The 25,922-nt window shown below is 38.8% G+C and overlaps 1 protein-coding gene across 19 annotated transcripts in view; it reads right to left on the reverse strand.

Moving 5' to 3' along the window:
* Positions 1 to 25,922, reverse strand: part of Epb41l2 (erythrocyte membrane protein band 4.1 like 2) — a 99,069-nt gene that overhangs the window by 10,827 nt on the left and 62,320 nt on the right. Inside the window, exons 11-20 of one of the 19 annotated variants that reach the window (XM_010639134.3) lie at positions 25,417 to 25,571; positions 20,797 to 20,859; positions 18,836 to 18,982; positions 13,243 to 13,413; positions 11,763 to 11,816; positions 11,252 to 11,569; positions 9,128 to 9,250; positions 7,243 to 7,341; positions 5,622 to 5,702; positions 3,128 to 3,240 (exon numbers count right to left, since the gene is read on the reverse strand). In XM_010639134.3, the coding sequence (XP_010637436.1) occupies positions 3,133 to 3,240; positions 5,622 to 5,702; positions 7,243 to 7,341; positions 9,128 to 9,250; positions 11,252 to 11,569; positions 11,763 to 11,816; positions 13,243 to 13,413; positions 18,836 to 18,982; positions 20,797 to 20,859; positions 25,417 to 25,571 (1,319 nt within the window). In that variant the 3' untranslated portion in view covers positions 3,128 to 3,132. Of the gene's footprint in view, positions 1 to 3,127; positions 3,241 to 5,621; positions 5,703 to 7,242; positions 7,342 to 9,127; positions 9,251 to 11,002; positions 11,570 to 11,762; positions 11,817 to 13,242; positions 13,414 to 17,476; positions 17,579 to 18,835; positions 18,983 to 20,796; positions 20,860 to 25,416; positions 25,572 to 25,922 lie in introns of those variants that run through there. The other 18 variants (XM_010639129.3, XM_010639130.3, XM_033763228.1 and 15 more) reach the window with 18 other exon arrangements.

Genomic DNA, 25,922 nt, shown 5'->3' on the forward strand with positions numbered 1-25,922 from the left:
GGGGGTGAAGGGAGGGCAGAGGTAAGGGGAAAAAAATGAGAATCAAGACTTGCCATGTAAAGGTACATGATCCCAACAATGAATGTAACTGTACTGTATCCCTAAATGTACCAATAAACTCAATAAAAAAAAAATAAAAAATAAAAAAAAATAAAAAAAAATAAAATAAAATAAACCATCTGGACTTGGATTAGCAAAAGGGAAAAACTGGTATCACCAATCTCTAGTCAGCTAACATTTGAAGGCATTTGCTATACATAAAGCACAATACCCTCAGGGCTGGGCCTGGTGGTGTATGCTATAATCCTAACATTTGGGAGGCTGGAGCAGGAGGATCTCCATGAGTTTGAGGCTAGCCTGGGCTACATAATGAGTTCAAGGTCAACCTAAATTACATAGTAAGACCAACTTCTCTAAAACAAAAACAAAATAAAAAACACCCAAAGGAGTTTCTAAACTCTGGTATATATATGTTAACCATTTCATTACATTAGCAGCTTAGAAAACTACATCCTCTTTAATAACCTGAATTTTTAAATTAGTGCTTAAGTAAGTTTTTTTTAAATTGCACATTTTGCTAAATGTAGCCCTAAACTCCAGCTCATTTCAAGTCCCAACACGATCAATAGTTTGATCCATATATAAACTAATTTGAGATTGTTAGCTAATAAGCAGAATCATTATGAACTTGAATGTTACACCTAAACAAAAAGTAATACAAACCTGTTGGTCTCTTTCAGGTTTCTGAAAACTGTCAGTGTCCCAACATAATGAATTGGAATAATAGAAAGTCATTATATTAATAAAAGTACAAATTCAGCCACTGCATATATTCTAAACGTTTTTGCCATTTAAATTTATGAACTTATAGTAATGATTTATCTTTTCCTACTCAAAATGTTATTAGTTAACACATCCACATGTGATTATGAAACTTAGGCATGAAAAATTTACTTTCAACAGCTAGTAGTATTTAGATAAACTTTTCATAAGATGGGAGTTTTTGTTCTTTATATAAATATTATTGCAGCAACAAAAAAATTTCTTTGAAGCTTTTCTTTACAACTCTCAACTATGGATTCCATAATGTTATAATGGATTTAAATCACGAACCCTCAAAACTTCATAACTAGAGTGTAGTAGTATGATGTTCTACATCTTTGGAAAAATGCCTAATTAATATAATGCTGCAGCAGGAAACTTTAGATTTGAATTCATTTGTAAGGCTAAAGGAATAAATGTGAAACCTTTAATACAAGCCTGAGAAGGTGAACGGTGAAACTTCATTTCTAACATTAATTTAACTTTCTATACTGGATCAATATATTATATTTAGGTGATACTGACAATGGTAACCTACTTAATTTAAATGCTAAATTTAAAGTATGAGGTTTACATCAAAACCAACATTTCATACATGCACTTTTTTAAGGGCATAATAAAGATTGTTTTCTAGATAATGTAATGGTTTCTTGAGTTCAGGGATGATGTTATTGCTATGGGAATTACATTTAAATTTAAAAACATTTTGTATTAAGCCAAAATACAGTCCTACTAAGTTTGGTATATTTATTGAGCTATCTTTAATGTTTCTTCTAAAAGACAGGTGACATTTATATCAATGATAAAAATTTATATACAGAATCTACTTTCTCAGTCGATCTAGTTCCATTAAAAAATATGTTCTATTATATTACACAGTAAGTCAAAATCAATTATCACTCTGAAAACTTGCTTTACCCTAAGTTCTGGCTAAATAAAGCACTCCAGGTTTTACTATGGGCTGTTTCTATAAAACTGCCATTGCTTCCAGTATCTTTTTTAAAATCATAGAATATACTTTCACAAATTTCCACAATATGTCTTAAGAAAATTAAGGAGGGCTGGGGATTTAATTCAGTGGTTCTACTGCCTGCCTCGCAAGCACAAGGGCCCTAGTTCGATCCCTGGTACCAAAAAAAAAAAAAGAAAAAAGAAAAGAAAAGTAAGGAGCATCATCATAATGATGAGATTGCTGAAGTAGTGTTTGGAATTCTCCATGTGAGCCAGTCAATGTAAGGAGATGTACACGTATTGTCAGTGTTGTCAGTCTGAAGCCTGAGTCTATCCACAATGAATGTAACCAATTTTGACTCATGTTATGGATAAATAAGCATTAAAAAGTAAACCACAGTATATTCTACCTTCAACATTTTGTAAACCATGTTTTGTGGATAACTTCAGTTTTGTTTGCAGTTTTCAGCTTTTATTTATTTAGTTAGTTAGTTAGTTTACTGGTACATTTTAGGTATACAGTACAGTTACATTTATTATTGGGATTTTGTACCTTTACATGACAGGTCTTGGTTCTCATTTTTTCCCCTTATGATAACTTCAGTGTTATCATAAGGCTGACAGATTTCAGTATTTTGAAAATGACAGTATTAATTTTGAGTTGGCAGAGGTAACCTAACCAAGTACCATTGTGTTTGGTACTAAGAGATACACCTTTCAATAAATAAATTTCAATAAAATTACTGAAATGCACAAAAAGGGGAAAAGATGGACTCTTCAAATAACAGAGCTGGATAGCTGTCTACTTTATAGGCAACAAGTGAATCACTATTTTTCATCATACAGAAAAGGCAAGTTATTATTTAAAATGAAGGTAACAGCCAGGCGTGGTGGCGCACGCCTGTAATCCCAGCACTTGGGAGGCTGAGGGAGGAGGATCACTACAAATTCGACACCAGGTCAGTCTCAACTACTTAGTGAGACCCTGTCTCAAAAAACCTAAATAAATAAATACATAAATACATAAATAAATAAATAAATAAATAAATAAATAAATAAATAAATGAGGGTAACAGCATCTTTCTCCAAGGGTTATTGACATAACTTATACTAATATACTTAATAAACAGTAATGTAAATCATGAATGTCTACTGTTAGCAGCCCCTAAAGAAATCATCATACCCAACAGGCCACAAAGTTTATAATCATACATATTTGAACAGATGTACTTGAGGATTAGAAATGCCTAAAGTAAACCCCAATACTAGGAAATGGAGACACTGATAAAAAGTTTCATTTCACAGAATCATAAAAGAGCCATGAGAAAGGCCACAGCGAGGTGGGCCCTCTTACCTTGGTTACTCTTCCCCTTCCTCTGCCAGCTCTGTTTCTTTGTGCACAACTACCCTTGTGACTGACATGTCAGGGTGCTGCTCTCGGGCTTCCCTAATGGCCTGAGCCAGCGCCTGCGGGATCAGAAGAGAAAACAGCCATGCATGGAGGCACAGACTCCACCTTACAACGGTAATACCCATGCACACTCATCAAATGGGGCTCACAGTTGGGCAACAGGGGCCTTGCTGGAGCGTGCAAGGTGGGACCACTATTCATTATGAGAAGACGTCTTGTTTCCCAAACTTCCCTTTTTTCTGGCCACTTTCAAATAATGGTACACGCAGGAGAAACACATTGGTTTTGGATCCTAGGCTTGTACTCACAGTGAGATTTGAAGAAGACAGCACTTCTCTGAGCCTCAGGACTGTTACCTATAACCCAAGACTAATGCTAAGGTATACAGATCATCTTAGGATTTGCTATATAGATTAAAGAAATGTTAACCAGCCAGCACAGTGCTGGGTCTACACACTCAAGTAACACCACCCATCACCAAACACCAGAGACAACCCGGCACAGAACAAAGCCTCATCTCTGCCCTCGCAAGATCTCAGTAATTGTCTGAACTAAAATATTTGCTCAACTAAAATGCTGCAGGAAAAATGTGAGAGTCAAGAAAACAGAACTATAAGCGCAGCAACAACCACACACAATTAGAAGCACTGGCCTAGAGAATGGCCAAGGGATGCCAGTAGTTTGTGGTCTCTTCCCTGGTACAAGTTGTGAAAAGCAGAGTTTCTCTGTGTTTTTATCATAAAATACAAACTGTAAAAGTGTTACAGTAATATGGAAAGACCTTGTTTGTTTTAGAGGGGAAATACGCTTTTCTTATTGATAATTTTATTTGTAAAGAGGAGAAAAGGAAAATAAAATGCCACAAAATGCCATAGAACTAGCAAATCTAGGGGAGTCTATAACAAAAAAGTTCTTTAAGGATAGAGAACACCTGATCTCATAAATAAACTATGCATATGAAAAAAGAAGCAGTGTGATTTTCCCTCGGCCACCTGCCTAAAGGGCTTAACTGCATTTCTTATTTGCATTATAGTTTCTGTCAGCTGTAAAGTTACTAAGCAAAACCCTTTTTTTAAAAAAAAGGTAAAGGTATAAAAAGGTAGAGAAAACTAAAAATTGTCATCAAAATCTTCAAACATATATGAAATCAGTTTGCCGTAATTCCTTTCCTTCCAATAATATGAATACAAGAAACTAAATAGTGTAAAATATTAATTATGCCAACAAGAAGGATTGTGAGAAAACCATCATTCCACACCGCCAAACTGAAAAATTATTTTATTTAAAAATATGGGTAATTCCATTTAAAAATATGGGTAATTACCCACATGGGTAATTCTTTCCCATGGTAAGCAGCTATGTGTCCTCCTAGTCCTTCTAGTCATTTAAATTAAAATTTGGAGTCAGAGCAACCCTTTAGCTTCTAATAACCCTCAAGGCATTTTAAAAATACATAACGAAATATGCAAATAAAACATGCTTACAAAAGTCAAAAACTGAAGAATTAACTTTCTTTTTAGGTATGAACACAATCCACTTCTCTCTGGTTATATATAGATTCTTTCTCAAGTAAAAAAAAAAAAATCTTTGCTCTAAATTTTGCTTTCCTGAGCTCAGAGTTGTGTTCAAAGATGGGTAACCACCATGCTCCTCCTCCCTGGCTGAGATGGTGCACTGAACATCCTTTCTTCAAGGTGTGAAAAGAAAATGGTTTGGTCTCCTTTTCAAATCACTCAGGAAAAAATTAAAAACAAAACAAAACAAAACAACCTCTCATGGCCCCTTGGGACTGTGGTCTACAATGGCAGCTGCTACTGTGTCTCAAGCGCCCTCCACACCAGCTTAAAGCCACACGCTCTGCCAAACTTAGCATCGGGACACAAGCAGGATTCTTTTTAAAAAGGTTTTCAGAATTAATGTGAATTTTCAGTTCATAAAACAGATTATTTCTCCCTCCCGCTCCTCCCCAATAACAAAAACAGGGAAAAACACCTGGTAGTTACTGGCTATTTGCCAGTTTTTTTATGCTGCAAAAAACACTGAAAACTTCCTAAAAGTAGGCATAAGAAAAGTTTAGTGGCTTTTTTAGTTTCTAGAACCCAGTGTCATTAAACTGCCATTCACTTTTAAATATTTCCCCATCTGTCTTTAAACCATGCCCATGTGATGCCAGAAATCCTCCAGATTATTTTGACCCTGCAGGGCATATAAAACCAGTGTGAAATAAACAGCAATCTCGCTTAATGCTGAGTCAGAGCCAGGTACGCTGAACAGGTAGGCTGTACACAGGCACTGAAGCACCTTCACACCCTGCTTAGGAGCTGGACCTCACCCGCGAGTCCTAGGAAGGGGTTTGCACATGGACGTACCCAACAACAGGTGCAAACCGCAGCAAACAGACAAGTGCATTTCCAGAACTAGAACACAGAGGCTTTACCTGATCGTGGTCAATGTCTGCATCTCCTGTGATCACAATGCGTTTCTCAATTCTCGTTTCAGATATCCCACCTTTTACAGTCTGAGGTTATAAAAAAAACAGCAGTCAATAACACATGTTCACACACTCAGAGCAAAGAAGATGGAGCCCACTCTGCCCTCCTGATCATCACAAGGCCACACACACTGAGTGGTGGACAGCAGTGTTCTAGGAACTGTGTGTTTCTAAGTTCCCACAGAGTCCTACTGTTAAACTTTAAGTATCCCGTCAATGAAAGCAACCCTAAAACTAACTGAACAAGATTTCAGTGAGATTACAATGGGGCAAATGCCATTTACTAGAAGTAGTTCCATGGGGATATTGTCAGTTTCCTGAGTTTATTCACTCCCAGTTGGCCGATTTTTGAAAAAGAGAGGAGAAAGAAGAAAGAATTGTTTGGTATTTGTAGTTATAAGCAATTCTAACAATTTAACTGTTTTAGGTTTGGAAAACTGATGTTATACTTCAACTACTAATCACACAAATTCATTTGATGATTCCACTTATCTGGTTTAGTGAGACAATAAATGGACGTGGATTTGGCTGAAGATAAGGAAGGCAGGTGAAACTTATTAAATGTGTGATCTGATCACAGCCTCTGCCTGTGGTTGGCTGCGTAAAAGCTGTGTGGAGGAGCCTGGGGGAGGAGCCGTGGGTGCACTGCCTCACAGCAACTGGCTGCCTGGGGTGGGCTCTGCCGTGACCTGAATAGACAATGAGCAAACACCACACTGTCCTACAAGAACATACGTCCTGCCTCCACACCTCGCACTGATGCAGTCTCGAGTGATGGCACTGCACTGTGAGAAACAAAGCATGGCACTAACTTCAGTATCTGAAGATGCTTTACAGTGAGCACCAGTGGCACCCTGCATGATGCGGCAGTTTTTTAATTCACAAAGTTTCTTGTTATTTTTGTAATGACCGCTGTAAAAGACCACTAAGTACCAATCAAATGTGAAAAGCAGGTGCAGAACAAAATACTTGAAGACTCAAGTTAGAAATGAGGTGAATTTCCCATACACCAGAGTCACGTGGAAGCTTCCTAAAATCCGAGGTTTCTGTAGGTCTGGGGCAGGCCAGATGTTTATAAATATCTAAGCTTCTTGGTGAGGCTACTGCTGCCAAGCCACTGGGTATCTGGTGTTAAATAGTTAGAGAATGATATGGGAAAATGCCCCAAATCAACATACCACTGTCCTTTATAAATTAGGTAAATTTTACATTATTGGAACAACTTGTTGGAAGTTTTGAATGATAGCCATCGTTCACTTGCTTTAGGCAAAACTGATTTAACAAAAATAGAAGCATAGGTTTTTATAAAACTTTTGTTTTTACAAATTGCACATTTTATAATTTTATTAAAATATCTCTGCTCTTGGAGCTTTCTTAAGTATGGCTATTGGTAACATTTTTACCCTCTACACTTTACCAAATTGCAATCTGGTCTAAATACATTTGTCAACAGAGCATAATTTTAATTCCACTATTACTTGGAAATCTGTCTAGGAACCAAACAATTCAGAAAAGATCCTTTTGCAATGCATCGCTCTTCTCCCTAGATTCCCCTGGACTGCTTTACCTTGGTGATGTGCGTGGTTGTTGTTGTTGACATGGACTCAGATGTGATGGTTTGTGCGCTCAGTAACGTACCCGAATCACCAGCAGCCCCACCGTCAATCTTTGAGTAGTTGGAGGAAAAAATACAAAGTGATGGTTAACTTCCAATACGTCAGAGAAGACCCCACCCTGTCAAACATGCACCTTCTGAAATGTAAGCGGTCAGTAGCAGATGCCATTTGCTCATCCTCTGCATACCTGTGGTAATGATTTACAGACCCACAGAGTGGCTGGCATTTCACAGAGGAGGGGCAAAAGGCTAAATGACACATGGAGAAGCAACCCTGTGGGTACAGAGGGTGAAGGACAAAGTAGGATGTGGGACTGAAAGCTACACCGGAGTCAAGAGAATTTGAGGAACATTTGCAGAAGGTAGTAAAAGAAACTAGACAGCCAGGCAGAGAAGTTTCCACAGTGATCAGAAGTGCTGAGTTTGTTATTGTTTTATATGCACAGGTAGGTAACAAATAGATCACATTTTCTTAGATTACTAAGAAATAGAGCCTGACTCGGACAGACTGAGCCTGATCATTTAATTATTTGCTTATCTCTGGTAGAATTTTAAAAACCACATTGTTCCTATAAGGACTTATGTATTGTAAAAGCACATCCATGAGTGTGAAGACTTTAATACCATTCATGTGCATGTGTGTTTTTATATATAATCATATGGATAGATCAAAATAGTTTTTATTTTAATGTGCCTAGATATTAGAAGAGACAGAAGCTTCTAGAGTGTTCCAAGGCAAATAATGAAGCAAATTAATAGTCTAAGAGAATAAGATCACCAAACTTATCTGTCATGTGTTTTGGCACCGACAGCACAAAATAATTTGAGTAGCTAGAGTTCATCTGTAAATGAGGAAACTTCCCTCAAGTTTGGCTCATGCACCTGTATTTCTTTATGAGGACAGAGCACAACAGACACACAAGTATCACCCCCATCAGTGCAGAACATTCACAGAAACCTGTTGGTGTTCATGTCGGGTTTATACACACACAGAGATTAAACTGTGCCCCAAATAACTCTGAGAAATGTTTCACCCATGCGCACAGCCTTTTAAAACTTCTTTTGAGAGGGCACTAACTTGCCAACCTCCGCCATGATATAACCCCATCACAGAAGGTTAAACTGTTCAGAGGAGAAAATATTGATCACATATATCTTTTAACAGTTCCCAGTTTTGAAATGAACACTTTTCCTTTTCTGCTGCTCATTAGGTTAGACATTTTAATACTTATTTCAAAACTTTACAGAACCAATGTTTGAAGACTTAAAACATACACAAGAAAATCTGATAAATTAGAGACAGAGTATCACAGATGGCACACAAATGACTACCTGGCTAAAGAAAATAACCCACTGTGATGTAGAAAGAAAGTGTGTGCACGCATATGTGTGTTGCTTATAAGAAAGAGTGAGTTGAGTATTTTAACTGAGCCAGGGTGAGGGGGAAGCCTATAAACTACTAGTCAGAAAGTATATCAGACTCAGTAAATTTTGCAAAACAATCTTTTTTCCAAGCACAGATGAATATTTTGGATACACGAAGCCAGAAATGATTTACAGTAAGAATAACACAAATTATGCTATTTATCCTCTGTGGTCATATATAAGGTCCTCCTAATAATTACTGGGTCACAAATTTGATTGCTGCTTTTTGTCTTAATCTAAGACAGCAGCATACCAAGTTATGTCGTTGGTGGTGCCTGGTTATAAAACAGAGATGGGAAAAGCAATGTCAAAGTCAGAAATACATAAATTGGGAGAAGATGACAGAAACAGAAACAGAAACAGACATGCTGAGTAAACATGAACGCAAGCAGGCAAGTCTTGCGCTCTGTACCTGTGGAGACTCATATGTGATGGTTTTGGTCTCAGTTTGAACAATGGGGACTTCCTTGGTGGAGATTTCTGTCCTTTGTGAGGCATCAGAAATGGTTACCATCTCTGTTTTTACCACTGGTGGCTGAAGTGGAAAAGGAAGGGAAAAATAAATTCTAGAGGTAAGGAAGTAGAAGTGCCAAAAGGAACCTTCAAAAATAATTGTAGGAAACATATCCGAACACACACTCGTGCACATGAAGAGTAAAAGCAAATAGTTTAAAACAAAGGTATAAAGAAAACTTTCTGTCAAATATGTTACACACCCAGACATACATACATGTACTTTGTATATACATGTACATGTATCCAAATGAAATACAAGCTAACATTATGGTCCCTAAACTATGTCACACTTCAAATTATGAGGTCTCATGTCTACTACACTGATGTGTACACACTTTACTTTTTGGAAAGTAATTAATGACACTGAAGAGAAAGAAGAATGAACTATGCTAAATGACACATCTCTAATTTTACTACGGTTTAAAGGACCACATTTTTGTGTGAAGGCTCATTGCTTTTAACTGGCATGCAAGCTAGCTGGCTAAGATTGCTCTTCTCTCTCAAAGGATGCTGTTTTCAGAAAGAATACCTTCATATATGATTGTTTTTAATTACACTTGTCTAAAACTCACAGGGTTTCTTCTGTCACATATGTTACAATGTTTTTAATCTACATTACTCCATGGGTGTTGCATGAGTGCTTTGAACAACTGAAAGCAAGGATGGAGGCTCAATGGCCTGTTAACACTGTAATCTGCTGTGCATCTACAATACAGTTACAAAAATATTACAGCACTTTCTGTAGAAAATTCCAACGGGTATTAAATGCTGAAAATAAAAATTCAAAGTGTTCAAGGACTCTTGAAACGTCTTCTCTGAAGTGAAACACGTTTAACGGTTCATTATTTCGAGTCAAAGTCACTGAGATGTGTTACCCTCTCAAAGAGAGCAAGCATGGGTACATCCCTACACTGTGGGTATTTCAGAGCTAAGAGACATTCTACAGTCCTAACTCACTCCCAAATGAGAGACAACTGCACCTACTGACCAAGACTTCATCTGAGACGACTCTGGAACATTCTCTTTCTTGAAGGGAAAAGGAAAAGACTTGTACCAATGTCAATAATCCACAAAACCAAATCAAACCCAGAATTGGTTTTTAAAAAAATCCAGAAGGAGATTAAGACAGAATGAGAAGGGAACAATTTAGGCTGTCCAGAAGGAAGGAAAAGGCTCTTAACCAAGCCTTCCCATCCCAGGCATCTAAAAACAGAAATCACAGCAGCATTCAGGAAATAAGGCTCCTGTCAGCGATGGATGCCGCTTCCAGAGCACCGCGGCAATCACAGCCTGCTGCCAGTTCCAAGACACTTAGGTTGAGGAGTGAGAGAATGAGCCAAAAAGGTCAAATCCAGTCATAACAACAGGAGCACACACACTCGCATCGACCATTGCTTGACATTACATATACATTTTCTATGAAACCAATGAAAAAGGCATTTAGTGTGAGGAAGCAGCTCAAGTAAAAGACAAGCATCCAAAACATGCAAAGAAAAATTTAAATGGGAAACAGGAAGAAAAAAGTGATGTGGTAGTTGTAGGAAAGTCCACCCTACAGGTGATCCAGTTGTAGTAAAGCCAGAAACCATGAACTGAGCTGGCAGAAAATCTACAAAGCAGAGATTTCCCCCTTCTTCCCAGAAAAGAAAAATCAGATTCTTGTTGAAAAAGTTGCAGTACAATCAGGAGGACGGGTGGAGGAGAAAGGCAGGTGTCTCCACCCGAGAAGAAACTCTTAAGAGTTTAACTCCCGCTCCAGACTCCCATTTACCTCTGAACAACAAATAATTTGTGGCAAAACATCAATGTCAACATGAGACACCTCTCCGTTAACTTTCTGTCGCTCGTCCTCTGTCTCTTCTCTCCCGGCTTGCTTAACAGTGCCTTCATTTACACTCTTCTCTCCAGATCCCTCTGGGGCACCTACACAGTCCTGGGCCTCGGTGTCTACGGGGCTCACACCGGGCCCTGTGTGTCTGTCTGGGCTGGCTTCGGGCACCGCTTCCTCCCTCTCCACTACCTGGGCTGTGCGGCCAGGCGCTTCCTCGGCCTCTTCGTCACATTCCTCCTGCTCCTCCCTGATGGTGCCCTCCGTCACACGCTGCTGGGGCTGGTACTCGCCCACGTCTTCCTCCTCACTCACACTGCTGCTGCTGCTGCTCTCAGAAGACAGGGAGGTGGAGTCTTTGTGTGCCACAGGCTCCACCTTACGCATCTCCCCAGGACCACTCCCAGGTGATAGCTCTTTACCATTCACTTCTTCTGTGATTACTCTTTCATCTTTCCCAACCTCTGCCCGCTGCTTCTCCTCCACTACATTCAGAGTCTCATGTGAACTCTGTACGAAAAAAAGATGGAGGAGGGAAAAAATATATGAATAAATAAAAACAATGGAAACCCAAATCAACGGATGGCAGGTTCATGTCATGGAGAAAACAAAGATGATTATGATGGCTGACTGGAAGGGAAGCGGGCAAATGTGAGGGGATGGAAGGCGGCGGGCAATGGTGTGAACATGGAAAGGGTAGAACCTTAACAGCATCCCTGGCTCCAGTGCAAGGCCCTTCTGACGCAGGAGCACGTGTCTGCGGAACAAAAAGCAACCGAGGACACAAAGTCAATACAGTTTTACCTCAACACCACCGGACAGACATCAGACACTGCAAAGACAGAACAGCAAGAATCAGCAGCTACAAAAACCTTTGCTCAAGGTCACACAGAGGACAATAGAGACAAATGCCAAAAAGCTTGCAAAAAGAAACAAGGACAGCCGGCATCCTCACAAAGGAATAAAATGCTTTTACTATGGAGTTACACCTATAAACTCCACTTATGCAGTTGCAATTGTTATAAAAACATGGAATTATACCAAAGTTTACTGATTATTTTAAAGATAAATTGGAAAACTTTTTAAACTTATTCAATAGGTTTGGTTTCAGACTCTAGAGCTTAGCCTGAAATCCTGGTTCCTAAATAATTCAGGTGGCACTATGACCAGTAATCTAATTAGAAATAATTTAGCGAGGGACAGCAGGTCTATTCATCTAAGATGACGTCTCACTGCTGAATAGAGAGGCTCTGCCTCAGTCCCCGAGTGCTGCCCATGGTGACGCTGCCGATGCATGAGCTGCACTGAGCTGTGTCCTACAGTGGTAGCAGGGCACCACATTCACCTGCCTGCCACAGCCCACACAAAGCTAAGAGGGCTCGATGTGCACCTCCGGGCAGCACCTGTCTACTCGTGCTCACAGCCCATGTGACTTGCTGTGCTCTCCTGAAATGCGTGCTAAGAGCATGCGGAAGCTGCTCAAAATTCATGCTATGTAAACCCACGACCAACAGAGCAGGGGAATCGCCCTTCTAGTATCATGGATAATCTGGAGATTTTAGATATTAAACTGAAAAACTTTGAATCTATTTTTATTAAGCAGGTAACTACTTATAAACTTCTTCATAAATAAAGATATCCAGTGATCAGAACATTTCTAAAACACACATTTCGTGATTATTACAGGTCAGTGAGTTATCATTACTCAACCTCAAATGGCTTAGTACGTTCTGCCCAAGTTCAGGGAATCCTTTCGTGTCATTCAAAAGCACTTATTTCCTTGAGTATGGTAGGTATTTTAATTTTTCCACACAATTTAAAAAATAAATCAGAAGATGCCTGAAATTTGGGTTTTGAAAACTTGAACTGGGCAAAGCACACTAAACTTCTACTTCATAGAGGCTTTCCTCTGCTTAATAACTTGGGTTCTGAGCTGTAACAGTTTCGATAATTCTCTGAATTTAGGCAGTCTTTGTTTTTTGGTTTCTGAATAAAAGAAGCGAGAGAAATGTCCAATCTAGTTATTTTCCTCATGTCCAAATTCAGTCATTATTCTTTGAACGTTTCTCCCAGGATAATTTCACCAGTGAAAGCCCTGGAGGGAAAGGTGTCTGAATATTCAAAACGTGAAAATCACTCTCTCATGTGGCTTTTAGTAACAGGGGAAACAAAGTAAAATGCACCTTAGGCAAATGTGAGAAGGGCCAGGAGGAAAGCTTTTCTCTAGAAGGTGCACTAGAGTTCACAACAGCGCCCTCTGCTGTCCAAGTGGTGGCTGACAGGAAGGTGGCTTTCATGCTATCAGAAAAGCCCTTTGCACTAAACAAAACTGATGTTATCTCCTCTTCTAGACTCTAGAAAGGTCAGAAAAGGAAGAGCAAAGAATTAATACATCAGAAAGACAGAAGTGACCTACTGAAATAAAAGAAAGGTTATGCAAGAAAGATAGCAGAACAGCACAAAAATGAAAGGTAAGAATTTTGAAGATTTTGCAGCTGGCTTATATGGAGGTTTGCCTGAATGCCAGGGGTTCTACCTTGCCTGAAAATCTGATAGTTGAAGCCTCCAGAAACCAGCTAAAACTTCTCATTTATCAGTGATGCTCTATCACAAATTGAGCATAACCTACCTATCCCACTAAACACAAGTTCACATGTTCTTGCCAGAGCTCCTCGGCCTCGTCCTGCACACAGTGACCTTTCCAGTGGCTCCTACACTTGAAATACTACTTCCTGTATATTTGTCCGTGGACTCAATTTTTGCATTGCTATCCCTTAAACAATGGTTGCTCACCTGACTGAGGGAACAAAAGGAAAGCTGGGGACTGTCCTCAGAAGTTTGGAATACCACAGAAGATTCACTATGATGTTCTCCCTCATGTCAGAAGTTGTGTGAAAATAATTCTTACTAAAATACACTCTTCTGAAATCTTACAAGAAAAAAACGCATGACTTTTATGAGATAACCTTTCAGACAGTGAACTAAGCAAGGTGAGGAGGGGAAGGTGGGTAAACATTTTCAATATTCAGGAAAGAAAGCAGCTTCTGGACTACACTCAGTTACAATCCCCATCGTCACATCACACCGAGGGATGGAGGTGAAAAGGAAGTCCATTCCCAGACAGGGACCTCTGGGGCATGAAAGGCCATGCATTTAGTTACCCACAGGAAACCCTCAGAAGTACCTTTAAACTACAGCCTAGGTAACCTCTACTAGACTCATGACAGAACACACAGCATAAGGTTGTCATGATTCTCACAATGTATCAAGATGCATTTACCCACAAAAGACTAAACAACTTACTTTCCACACTACTTTCAAACTCATTCGTTTTCAAAGTGAAGCTTTCAAAGCTCAAGTACGTGATGGCACACACTTGGAATCCTAGCACTCAAGAGACTGAGGCAAGAGGATCACCACGAGTTTGAGGCCAGCCTGGGCTATATAAGTGAGACCTTCTCTCAAAAATAAATTCAATATATTTACTTTTTTTAAAAGTAAAACTATTATTGCCCTTTTTATTGATACGGGGATCAAACTCAGGACCTCGTGTTTGCCAAGCAGATGCTGCATCTCTGAGCTGAAACCCTGGCCTATTATTTCCTTTTTAAATCTATAAAACCTATGTGATGAGAATTTAGGAATTTTGGTCAAATTATGTATTTCAATAAGGATTACAATTAAAAGATGAAAAAGGGCTGGGAAGTTAGCTCAGTGGTGCCGCTGCCTGCCTTGCAAGCGCAAGGACCCGAGTTTGCTCCCCAGTACTCCCCCGCAAAAAAAGATGAGAAAGAAATCCTATCCCATAAGAGTACCAAAAGGAAGATACAACGACAAACACTGAAAAGATACTCAAGTCAACCCCAGTAAACTCAAATGTTTAGTTAGGTACTTCCAATTAACAGCAGTGGCATGTTATCTGAAGACAAATGTAATAATATAATATAAATATTTAACATATGCGGTCAATAAATGTTTCTTGGTTGAATGGATGATTGTAGTTAGAACAATCCATACATGTGTCAAGTAAGTATGTATTTTTCTATATGTTTTAAAGAAGAAAAGAATAGGAAAAAAGCAGTAAATTCAAGTGCACATTAGTTATCTAGGAAATTTTCCTAACTTAAATACCACATAAATATCACTGATACAGGCTTAGATCCAAATTGTCTCCCCAATGTCCAGTGGACCTGTAAGCAGATGACGGGATCCCCAGCTTTCTAACTTCATCAGAGGACTGATTTACTGATGAGATGGTAATTTGCTGGGACTCCTTGGAGACACCGAAAACTTTGAAAGTGGGCCTAATCAAAGGTCTGGCTCTTGGAACTGTACCTGGCCCCTGGCCCCTTCCTCTTCAGCTCTCTTCTTATCCTCTGAACTTCCTGGCTGCCACATCCCTTGCTGTGATGTTTCACCTCATCTCACACCCCAGGAAGGGGACTGGCTTCCTATAGCCTGAAACCTCTGAAACGGAGCCCAAAGAAATCTTTACTCCTTGAAACTTTTTATGTCAGGTATTAGTCAAAGCAACAAAAAGCTGACTAAAAAAATCACTTTATTATGACTCCTATAAAACATTTCATATTGTACATTCCTAAAACATGAGATCCAGAAAAATTATTTTAAACAATTTCACCAAAAATCCAATTCCTAACTGCAAAAAGTCCAAAGACATCACTTTAAAATTGTTTAAATTATGCCATTCAATTAGTTTTGGAATATGGATTTCTAAAAACACTATTTAAAAGAATGGGATATTAAAATCCTTATTATACATAGTCTAATCAGCCTTGGATTTCAAACCAACCTTTAATGTGCATAAGTCTACCATGTACTTCAGCTTTATGACATCAAGTCTGTCACTGCAGTGCTCTAGAAATATGTCATCTCAACTGAACCTCAAAGTTCTTGAGGGAATTTCCATGTATTCTGCCTCCTCACCCACCTCACTGTGATTTCTGGTACTCAAATGTACTTTGTGGGAGGGAATTACTTACTCTTCATGATTGAGCTGTGCTCTCACTCACAACCTCTATCACCCTTCCCTTCTCCAGTGAGAGGCTTTCCATCTGACACGTGGGATCACATCACCGCTCATCTCACAAACTGCCGACAGAACCCCATCACTGCTCTAGTACCATTCTAAACTAGTAACGTGATCTTTAGGACCCTGATATCATCTGGGGTCTGACCTCTGACCCTTCCTTCCTTCCTTCATGTCCACTAAGTCACTGTATTTGGCATTCCTTAAACTAGTCCTTGCCTTGCACTGTTGCGTTTGTTCTTCATTGGATGTGGAAAAATCTCTGAATGTCTACTTCATTCTAAAATGACCCCACAAGCCTCATGTGTTCAGAGACGTGGTTTGCAAAAGATGACTGAATGATGGGAATGCTACACTCACTCAATGCTGAGTGCATAAGTGAGGAGATAGTATCCAGTGGAGCGAGGTCACTGAGGTGCTTTTGGAGGGTCTCACACTGGCCCTTTTCTGCATCTCTGCTTCCTGGCTGCCATGGGTTAAGCAGCTTTCCTCTGCTACGCCACTATGCCATTTCTGCATCAGAGACAGCCAGCTATAGAATGAACGCTCTGAGACCATGAGCCAAAATGAACCTCTACTCCTTTAAGTGGGAGCCATCAGGTATTTTTTCCAGCAACAGGAAAGCTGACAGATAGACTCTTTGTCATCATTAAAGTCGCATCTGAAATGCCATCTTCTCCTGACCAATCTCCTTCTAACATAACTGTATACATCACTTTCTAAACACTTACCTCTCAGTATCGGAAATTCTCTAATTACTAATTGCTGTCTATCTCCTCCAGCAGACACTAAGCTCTACAGGCTGACCAGTTGGCTAAGCAAAATCAGAAGAAACAGAAGAATGAGAATGTAAAAGCAACAGAAAGCTAACTTTCTCACTAATGCCAGTATTTCACAGATAGGAAAAGCTGCTATGTGCATTAAAAACTTTTTTTTTTCTATTAGGAATCTTAAAAGTGAAAATTCAAAAAAGTTTCCATGTAATTATTAAGCTAGAGTAACCTAGAGTACATAAAATTTGTTATCTTAACAGCATTACAGTATGAATAACTGCTGAACAGTGCATTTTCTTACAAAATTATTGTTTCCCAACTGTTAGCCACACACATCAAATTAGGACCATTTATCCCTAAACGGTTCATACTTCTATATTTTAAAATGTGAACTTTTAGGCAACATGTTTGTGCAATATGGTACTTCTGCCCAATGATTCTATGCTTTATACATGGGGACTTTTTAAACACTCAAAAAAATATTTCAAAAAAACTTTCAGATGGACACATAAGAAAAAAGGAATATATATGGCTGTGGACAGAAATAAATGGAAAGGGGAAAAAGCAAGAATAGATCCAAGGACGCAAGGTGGAGACCTTGTCTGCCTCCTGGGCTTTTTCTTCAACTGTCCATGTAGCTGCCACCAGGTACTTCTCCTTCATGGATAAAACATCCTTGAAAAGATGGTCTCCTTTTCTCTATTGTTTCAAACAATAGACACAGTCAACAAACAAGACACAAACATTACACCTACAGCAACACATACATAAGACAAGTGGAGAGGGTCAGTGGAACCAGCCAGAAGGAGAGGCACATGAAGGCCAAAACCTTAGCATCATCGGTTTCCCCGGAAACACTTCAGACTAGATTGCTGACATTACCATTATCTTCAGAATCCCTAAAAATAAGGGTTTCAGTGGCATCCAACTTCACAAGATCCTGCTACCTATAGTGTTTAAAGTCACAGTATTTTCAGAAGTTCTTTTTATTTTTTGGTGTTTGTTTTTTTCAGTTCAGCAATTATTTTTGCTTATCTATCTTAAAGCACTATTTTCCTTTCAGCTTTCAGGAAAGCTGAATAAAAACAGCACAAGAATATCTAAATTAAATGTGTTCAATTTGGCAACAGTCAAGCCATACTAGACACTGCAAGGAGAAAGATGAAACTGTAGTGTAACATTTTCCTGCGATTTTTTACATTCTAGGTTAAACATAGCACAAGAAGGATGAGCCTATGGAGGTTTGGTCAACCACAGGAGAGAGGTGGGGATGTCATAGAAAGGAAGAGATACAGATGGGAACGGATAGAGAAATATTTTGAGGACATATTCTAAAGGCAAACTTATATTATGGCAGGGAGAAGTAAACAGTGAACGATGAAAGGAAAAATGAGTTTGTAGAGACATTATATTTAAAAACATTTTCAAAACATTATTCGATATTCCATTACTAGAAATTTTGATACTAAGTTGTATTATATATAGCATCTCATAGGTTTTCAACAGGGCTTTTCAGTCCCTAAAAGTTTTAACTCATTATCCTCAGAATAATGGCCTTAAACCATTATAAAAATATGATCTACATTCCTTTAATTAAATTTTATTTACTAAGCAAATGTCCTTATTTAAGAAGTCAATAACTAAGAAGCTTAAACAAAACAATTATGTAAATTTCTAATTGTTGTATAAGTAAATTAAGTCTTACATGACCTGAATAAAACAGTGAGATTGCCCTGAAAATATTTCAAAACTATTTTGAAACTCAGACAATTTACCAAAGAACTAGGCCAATAAATATTACATTGTTAATCAATATTTAGTATTTTAAAAGTTGTTAGCAATTACAAAAAGAAATGAGAATATTTTCTAACTTCTGAGAATCAACATACAAGATTAACAACCTGAGTTTTACTGAACAACCAGAGACATACGGCCAACAAACAGCTAGTGACATACCCCTTGAGTCTGTAGGGACAGAGGTGTGATACGTCGTTTTTCCCATTCGTTAGGGCGCGGCTCAGGTGTGGATTCCATAAAATTGCGCTTGAGTTCACTAATGCTAGCCTGATGTTTCAGTATGTCCTCCTGGGCTTTATCCAGGTCCTAGCAATATGTAACGTAAAGGTGGAAATCCAAAGGGAAAAAACCCAGTAGGACAAAAATAAAAAGTAACACAAAGCAAACTTATGATTAAAAAAAACATAGTCAAGCAAGAAAAATGCCAAGTCTCAAAAGCCATATGTATTTTTGCCTTTACTGAAAATAAAGCCAATGTATATTTTTTCATTATTTGTATTTTAAAGAGTTTTAATTTCTCTGTGTAGAATTTTCAAATTCTGCACATTTAGTAGAAGGAAGCCATGGAACACACTGTCAAAAATGGCTAATAATCCTCCTCTTCCTGAAGATGAACTGCAGCCTGACTTTGTTCCTACACAGTTAACTCTGACTAGGCTACTACTAACCCTGTATTGCATGAACGTAGTAAGTGAAGAGAGGCACAAACAGAGAGGCATACTCAGAAGCACACTGGGCCTGAGGGGAAAGCCAGTCCAGGATCATCCCCTACAAAAGGAAAAATCAAAGACTAACTTTTGTCAGGAAATTCCAGTGGTGGTTTTTAATCCTTAAAAAAATAATAACAACAACAACAACTGCCTCCAGAGGCTGCTTCTGCTTGGTCTTGCTATAAAATAATGAATCACATACTGGTCTCAGCGCCAAGCACAAAAATGGGGCTCAGATATTGCACACATCAAATATTCCTTATACGAAGATGCAAGCAAACTACCAGGATGGTTTTCACTGAAGCAGGCCCTGACATACAATATCAGTAGGATTTTTGCAGACTGGCTCTAATAAATGATATATGTGGTAACTAATGCTTAACAAAGTGTTTCAACTGAATTTCAAATGTTTTCTGATGCTTCAAAAATCAAAGGGCTACCTGGAGATTACAGCTTTTTGTCCCACTCCCAAAGGAACAGGTCATGCATCTGATATAATTAGATAACTCATATTCATGCACAAGCATAGTAGCTCAACTGTGAGCTTCTGTAGCCATTTGCAAAAACTCATGAAAATCTAAAAATCTTTGCATGGCAAGGGAAAATGACTGTGGCTTGAGATCAGGCACATTTCTTGCATTTATTCAAAGCAATGTTACTTATTACACCATACAGAATTTTAGTAAGTTAAGCAAAAATACATTTTCAACAGTTATCAAAGCCGCCAAAAGCAACCAGATTAGTCAGATTATTGAGAGCTTCAGCTGTCCACTAAATACACTGCCACATACTACCTAGCCCAGCGGGAGAAGGAGCAAGCACTCTCACGTGACATGGGTGACTAGGCCTCCTCTCTCACGTGCACATATTCTCTCCCTATCTCTGTCACTCTCTCTCTCTCTCCCTTCTTTCTAATCAAAATAATTCCATTAATTAATATACATATTCACAAACAATATTTTAAGTGGACCACACTTGTAGTTACATGGAATTTAGGGATGGGGGAAGTGGGCATAGATAAGAGACAAATGATTTAATGTCAGATAAACACCTGTTCTACTTAACATGTATCAAAGATGGGATTGTGCTACTTCAGATTCTATGGCCTAGAAATATCCCATTAGGAAAATGGGTTTACTTATGGAACAACCGTAAGACTAACAGATCCACTTTACTCATTTGACTACAAGAGCTTTTTCCCAGCCGTCACTCAGAATGCAGTGGGTCTATTCCTCCCTACACCCCTGGTACAGGAACTAAGCAGGCCTGGTAACATGCAGCCCAGCTCTGTCTCCCCATGCGTTTCATGCACTGTGCTTGAGGAAGCTGCCAGCGAGCCTGTGCGTGACCTCCCGTCCACAGCAGCCTGGCAGCCATTAGGACAGAGTGGTGTTCTTAGATTATACAAACCTCCAACATTAAATTGCTATGTCTGACATAAATATTATCCCCTTCTACTCTCAGGGAATTTTTCTGTGAAATTAAATCACACACAGGGAGAAAAAGGCAAATAAACATAAGTGTATCAATCAGCAAGCACCAGAAATGACCCAAAGTTTGACAGTCTAAGATTTTAAAATAAAAGAAGATTCAAATCTTAAGAACTTAAAGGCCCAACAAATCCTGGAAGTACGTTCCACTACCACCCCTCAACAATAATGGCAGATATTTAACTTTAGAGGGAAAATAGTGCCTTCTTCCTACTGTACTTCCTCTTCTGTCTTCACTTGAAAGGTCACACAGCATTTGCCAGAACGAAGGGGAGCATTAACGGGACTCTACCATCAGCGGAGAAGCTGCTTCTGAACTTAGACGGCGGTGCAGCATTACCAACCTTTGTTGTCTGGCCCCAGAAGATGCAGACTATTAATCCACTCTGGTCTTTCTTCACCTACAGTGTTGTATACATGATGGAAATGATCCTTGCAAGGGTGGAATGGAGAATGGAACCTTCACTCCTTCTTAGTCCCTAAGACTGTGCTCTGCTTCTGAGTATGTTTTTTAACCCAGGAGTAGAAATATGAGTGCAAACATGGCATAATCTATTTTGAAATGCCTAAGTCAACTAGTGTTGGGGATGGGGATAATGATATAAAATTTGTTTTCAGCTTTATGCTGGCTACAGATTTTACATCATTAAAGTTTACCCCATCACTAATTTTTAAATATAGTTTAAAAGAAAGTACTTGGGAGAAAAATTGGCTATGTTATACTAAAATGGTAGGTATTTAAAGTAATCTTTGAAATATAGCCCTGTCTTTCATATAACAAGTTGAGTAAGAATAGTTCTTTATAATTGGAGTTTTCTCAATATCTAATGACACAAAAACATAAATTTGAAGTTTAAGTACTACATTAATTTTGACATCAGAAAAAAAAAATACTGATTTCTGATATCAAGGAAAGATGACCTTCACAGGCTAATTCATAGCAAATATTCATTTCTTTCTTTGCTAGTATCAAATCTGAGAGTTCAAAATGCTCACCTTCATTTCTGGTAACCATAGCATTTTTGTGAGATAAGCTGGAAGCTCAAAGAGTTCATCAGAAATGAAAAAATATAAGACACAGCTACACAGTAAGCTGTTAAGAATCATCTTTCAATTCTTTAGTCAATACTTAATTCTCTAAAATGTTGATCTCTGATATCTCTCAGGTAAAGTTCTGAACTGTGGTTTGCTCTACAATGTACACTCATTGCATTTCTTCACATTTTCTTTAGCTCTACTCTGAATTTTGTGATTTATGTACTGACAATATCCATAAGCCACCATACATTGAATCACCGGGCCACACTTAGCAAAATAAGTAAAAAACATACTGTACATGTTTACACGGACTTAATAGTGCAGAGGTAATATATTTTTTAAAAGCTGCTTATATGGGGATTTTTAAAAAGTACTTAAAGCTCATTTTCAATAAAAATAAAGGCTCAACGTTAATGTTCTACTTCTAAGCTTTCAAAAAGTCATGTTTCATTGTCCACATGCATTTGTTAAAGATAACAGAATAGTATCTTCATTATAAAACATGACTGTGATTCTTTTACATAATTGTATGATTGAGAGTTGGGAGGCACTAGCTAAAATTTATCTATCTGGACCCAAATGCTACAACGATAGGAGACAAGGAGTTTCTGAGATTAGACTTACAAAGACTCCCACATATATGGCCTCAAAACTGAAAGAACAAGCATGGATTGTGACCAGGAGAAATAACACTAAGGAATTCTAATACACATCTGTTATTGTTACATTGCATTCTAAGTTCTGTTTCAAACAAAGTTCTTATCCTAAAAAAAGGTGTCAACATCTATCTGCAAAAAAGTCAATATAAATTTAAGGATAATACAGATTCCCTCTCCCCTACTCCCCTTTTGTTAAAAATCTAACATGATCTAGGTACGTTTTAAATAATCTTATCATTTTGCTCTTGACTTACAATGTATGGGACCTGGTCAAAGGGCATCGGTGCAGTATGAAAATGTGCAGATGATATTAATTTGAGGGTAATTTTTAGTGAAGTTTATGCACGTTTACACTCTATGTTAGGAAGGGTACGAGATGAAGTGTAGACTGGTTGACTTCACAAAACTAGCTTATGGAGGAGTGCCAGCAGCTGCCTCCCCCTCCTCTGTTTTATCATTCAAGTCACAGTCATAAGAAACATTAAAGGCAGTGGCTTTAGCTTCCAGATAACAGAGGGCTAGAGCCAGAGGAAGGGAAAAGGTGACAGAAAAAGGAACGGACTGAGAAGCAGAGAGAAGTAGCCCAAAGATGAGGATGAGGGAAGGAATGAATGATGGGGAGGTGATAGGGACATAGTGCTGAACGTCGGGGGGAAGGAAGGAGACCCAGAGCTTGGGGAGGCTGGGGAAAGCGAGGTACCCATCTTCATCCAGGAGAGAGGGGAAGCCAAAGGAGAAGTACCCAAACTCAGAGCCCTCCTGGGTACCCAAACTAAGAGTCCTCTCGTGGATGGGAGGGCACTCAGGCTGAGCAGGGTCTAGGGCAGGATCCAAGACCCTGAGAGGGCCCCCCTGCTTTGAACCTTCCCCTGTGGAAAGGCGCTCTGAGCCATCTAGGGTGAGCTGCTCAGCCTCCCCAAAAGGGCCCTCCTCTGAAATGTCTGAAAGCAAGTCCACTTCAGGGACTGGCAGGAGGTATGGAGCAAATGGTGAGGTACAGCGGAGGAGAGGGGAGGGCGGGCACATGCAGACAGTCTGTTCTCAAGGGCAAACCCAGGGTTGAACATGAGTCACACAATAGGCATGTTCAAAGGAAAGAGGGATGTAAGGAAAGGAGAAAAGAAGAAATGGGTAGTTAGTGAGAACTTACTCTCAAGTAGGTTTTGTATTAACAGTGTAATTAGAAAATGAATCATAGGATCTTTAAAGAGAAAAATGGACTATAGAAAAGAAGAAATGGGTAGTTAGTGAGAACTTACTCTCAAGTAGGTTTTGTATTAACAGTGTAGTTAGAAAATGAATCATAGGATCTTTAAAGAGAAAAATGCTTTAATTACCTAAAACTTATAAGTACCAACCGATATAATTATTATTTTCAAACTGGTTCCACATGAATCCTATGAAACTCAATTGGCATTATTTACTCTAACAGCTGGATGCTGATAAACACTCAAAGCACTAACAAAAAAGCCAGCACAAACAGTCATTTGCTAAAGACAAGATTCTTTTTGAATTTTACAGATAAGAACATTTTCTTGTTTTAAAAAAAGAAAATAATGTAAAACACAACTATGTATGTCAAATTCAACAGGGAAAATGGAACAGAAACATTCTGAAATATTGTGTTCCTGTTTCGGGAGTAAATAGTCACTCTCCTGGGTGCCTCCTTAGCATAATTAATTTTAGTAAACAATTCTAACAATTACTCAGCAGTTGAAGGGTATCTTCTTAGGCAGTTTCTGTTTGTCAGTTCTGCAGTACTGGTACAATATTGGGAATTGAACCCAGGGCCTTTGCACTAAGCCCAGTCTTTGGTGGCGGTGGGGGAAAGGAGGTGTTATCACCAAGTCCCTAAACTGCCCAGGTTGAGCTTAAACTTGCGGTCCTCCTGCCTCAGCCTCCCAGAGTACTGGGAATGCAGGCATGTTCCACCACACCTGGCTTGTGTAATTTTCAAGACAACAGTCACAATTCTTTAACAAGAGAATATAAATGATTTTATGCCACCTGTTACTGTCCACGTGGCACAGAGAGAGCCCACAAAGGCCCTGAGACCTCCACTGTAAGCATCTGCGGTTTTAACTGAAGGAATTCCTAAGGCACTGGCACTACTTCATTTAGCAGGTCCTCTATAAACTCACTTTATAGGTCTTTAAAATTTTCAAAGCTAAAATCATCGGTGGGATAATTCTGTTGTTTTGTTTGGTGTGCATGCACACACGCTTGTGCCTTTCAGTGTTGCACATAAAATGTTGCTTTGCATAGATAAGGCAACGAGATCGAAGAACTCAAAGGTTATTCAATACCGCTGCCCAAGGGAGCATAACAGTGACAAATGTGAGAACACCACATAGGTTACTTCTCCACACACTGTGGGAAATAAACAAAATAGAGCCAAAAGCAACACATCAATTTCTCATCACTATTCACAAAGCAAGTACTCTCTGTGTTAAAAATTTCTTTATCAGTTACAGGTAAGTACTGAAAAATGAAAATTTTCATAAAGATTACCTCTATTTCAAAAAATTCAAATCAACATAATTTAAATAAACTTTAAATCTATTTGTAACAAGCTATAAATTCTAAATCACCATGTGATTTAAAGATAGAAAGGTCAATTAATTGCATTAATGTAATTCATGTTGAAATCGTTCTGAATAACAACTAAAGTAAGGTCACAATCCAAACCAGCAAGAGTCTTCACATATTTGAAAATTGGGAAATTACCAACATAGAACATACACTGATAAATTATAAATATTTGATTTCTGAAAGAGAAAATGCCAACTGCCAGCTTCCAGCCTAAGGCTCATTTAGAACCACATAAGACTGATCTTCCATACCTTTCCTTCAGAGAGCTGTGAGTGCAGGGCTCTGGCTGGGCTCCTCATATCCTGGACCCTGGCAGCACCACCGACCCCAGGGCCGCGCGCTGAGACATCCCCCACAGCACCAGGAAAATCCTTCACAGGAGTTTGGTCTCCAACACCAATCAGAGCTGGTGAAAATAATTTTTGATTACTTCAGGACATGTAAATGGTTAAAGCTTTACAGACCACTTCCCTCCTAGACAGATAAATGGTATCGTGTAAAATAACAAGAGTAAGAACACTAATCTCTGAAAGGATCAATATGTAAAATAAACTCATCTTTAAACTTTTATCCAACTATAATAGTATTCTGAATCTTAACCCAGTGACCGACATTTATCATTCTCAAGTCAGATTTTTGAAGGATATGCTGTGATCGTGTCACTGGTCGGTAGGAGGAGCTCTAACACCAGCTAAAACACCGAGGGCAAATTGTCAGAATAGTTTCATCAATATTTTATAGGTAGGTCTCTGCATCT

This window comes from Fukomys damarensis, unplaced genomic scaffold, assembly GCF_012274545.1.
Source record: "Fukomys damarensis isolate Sample0158 unplaced genomic scaffold, DMR_v1.0_HiC HiC_scaffold_14, whole genome shotgun sequence".
Taxonomy (NCBI): domain Eukaryota; kingdom Metazoa; phylum Chordata; class Mammalia; order Rodentia; family Bathyergidae; genus Fukomys; species Fukomys damarensis.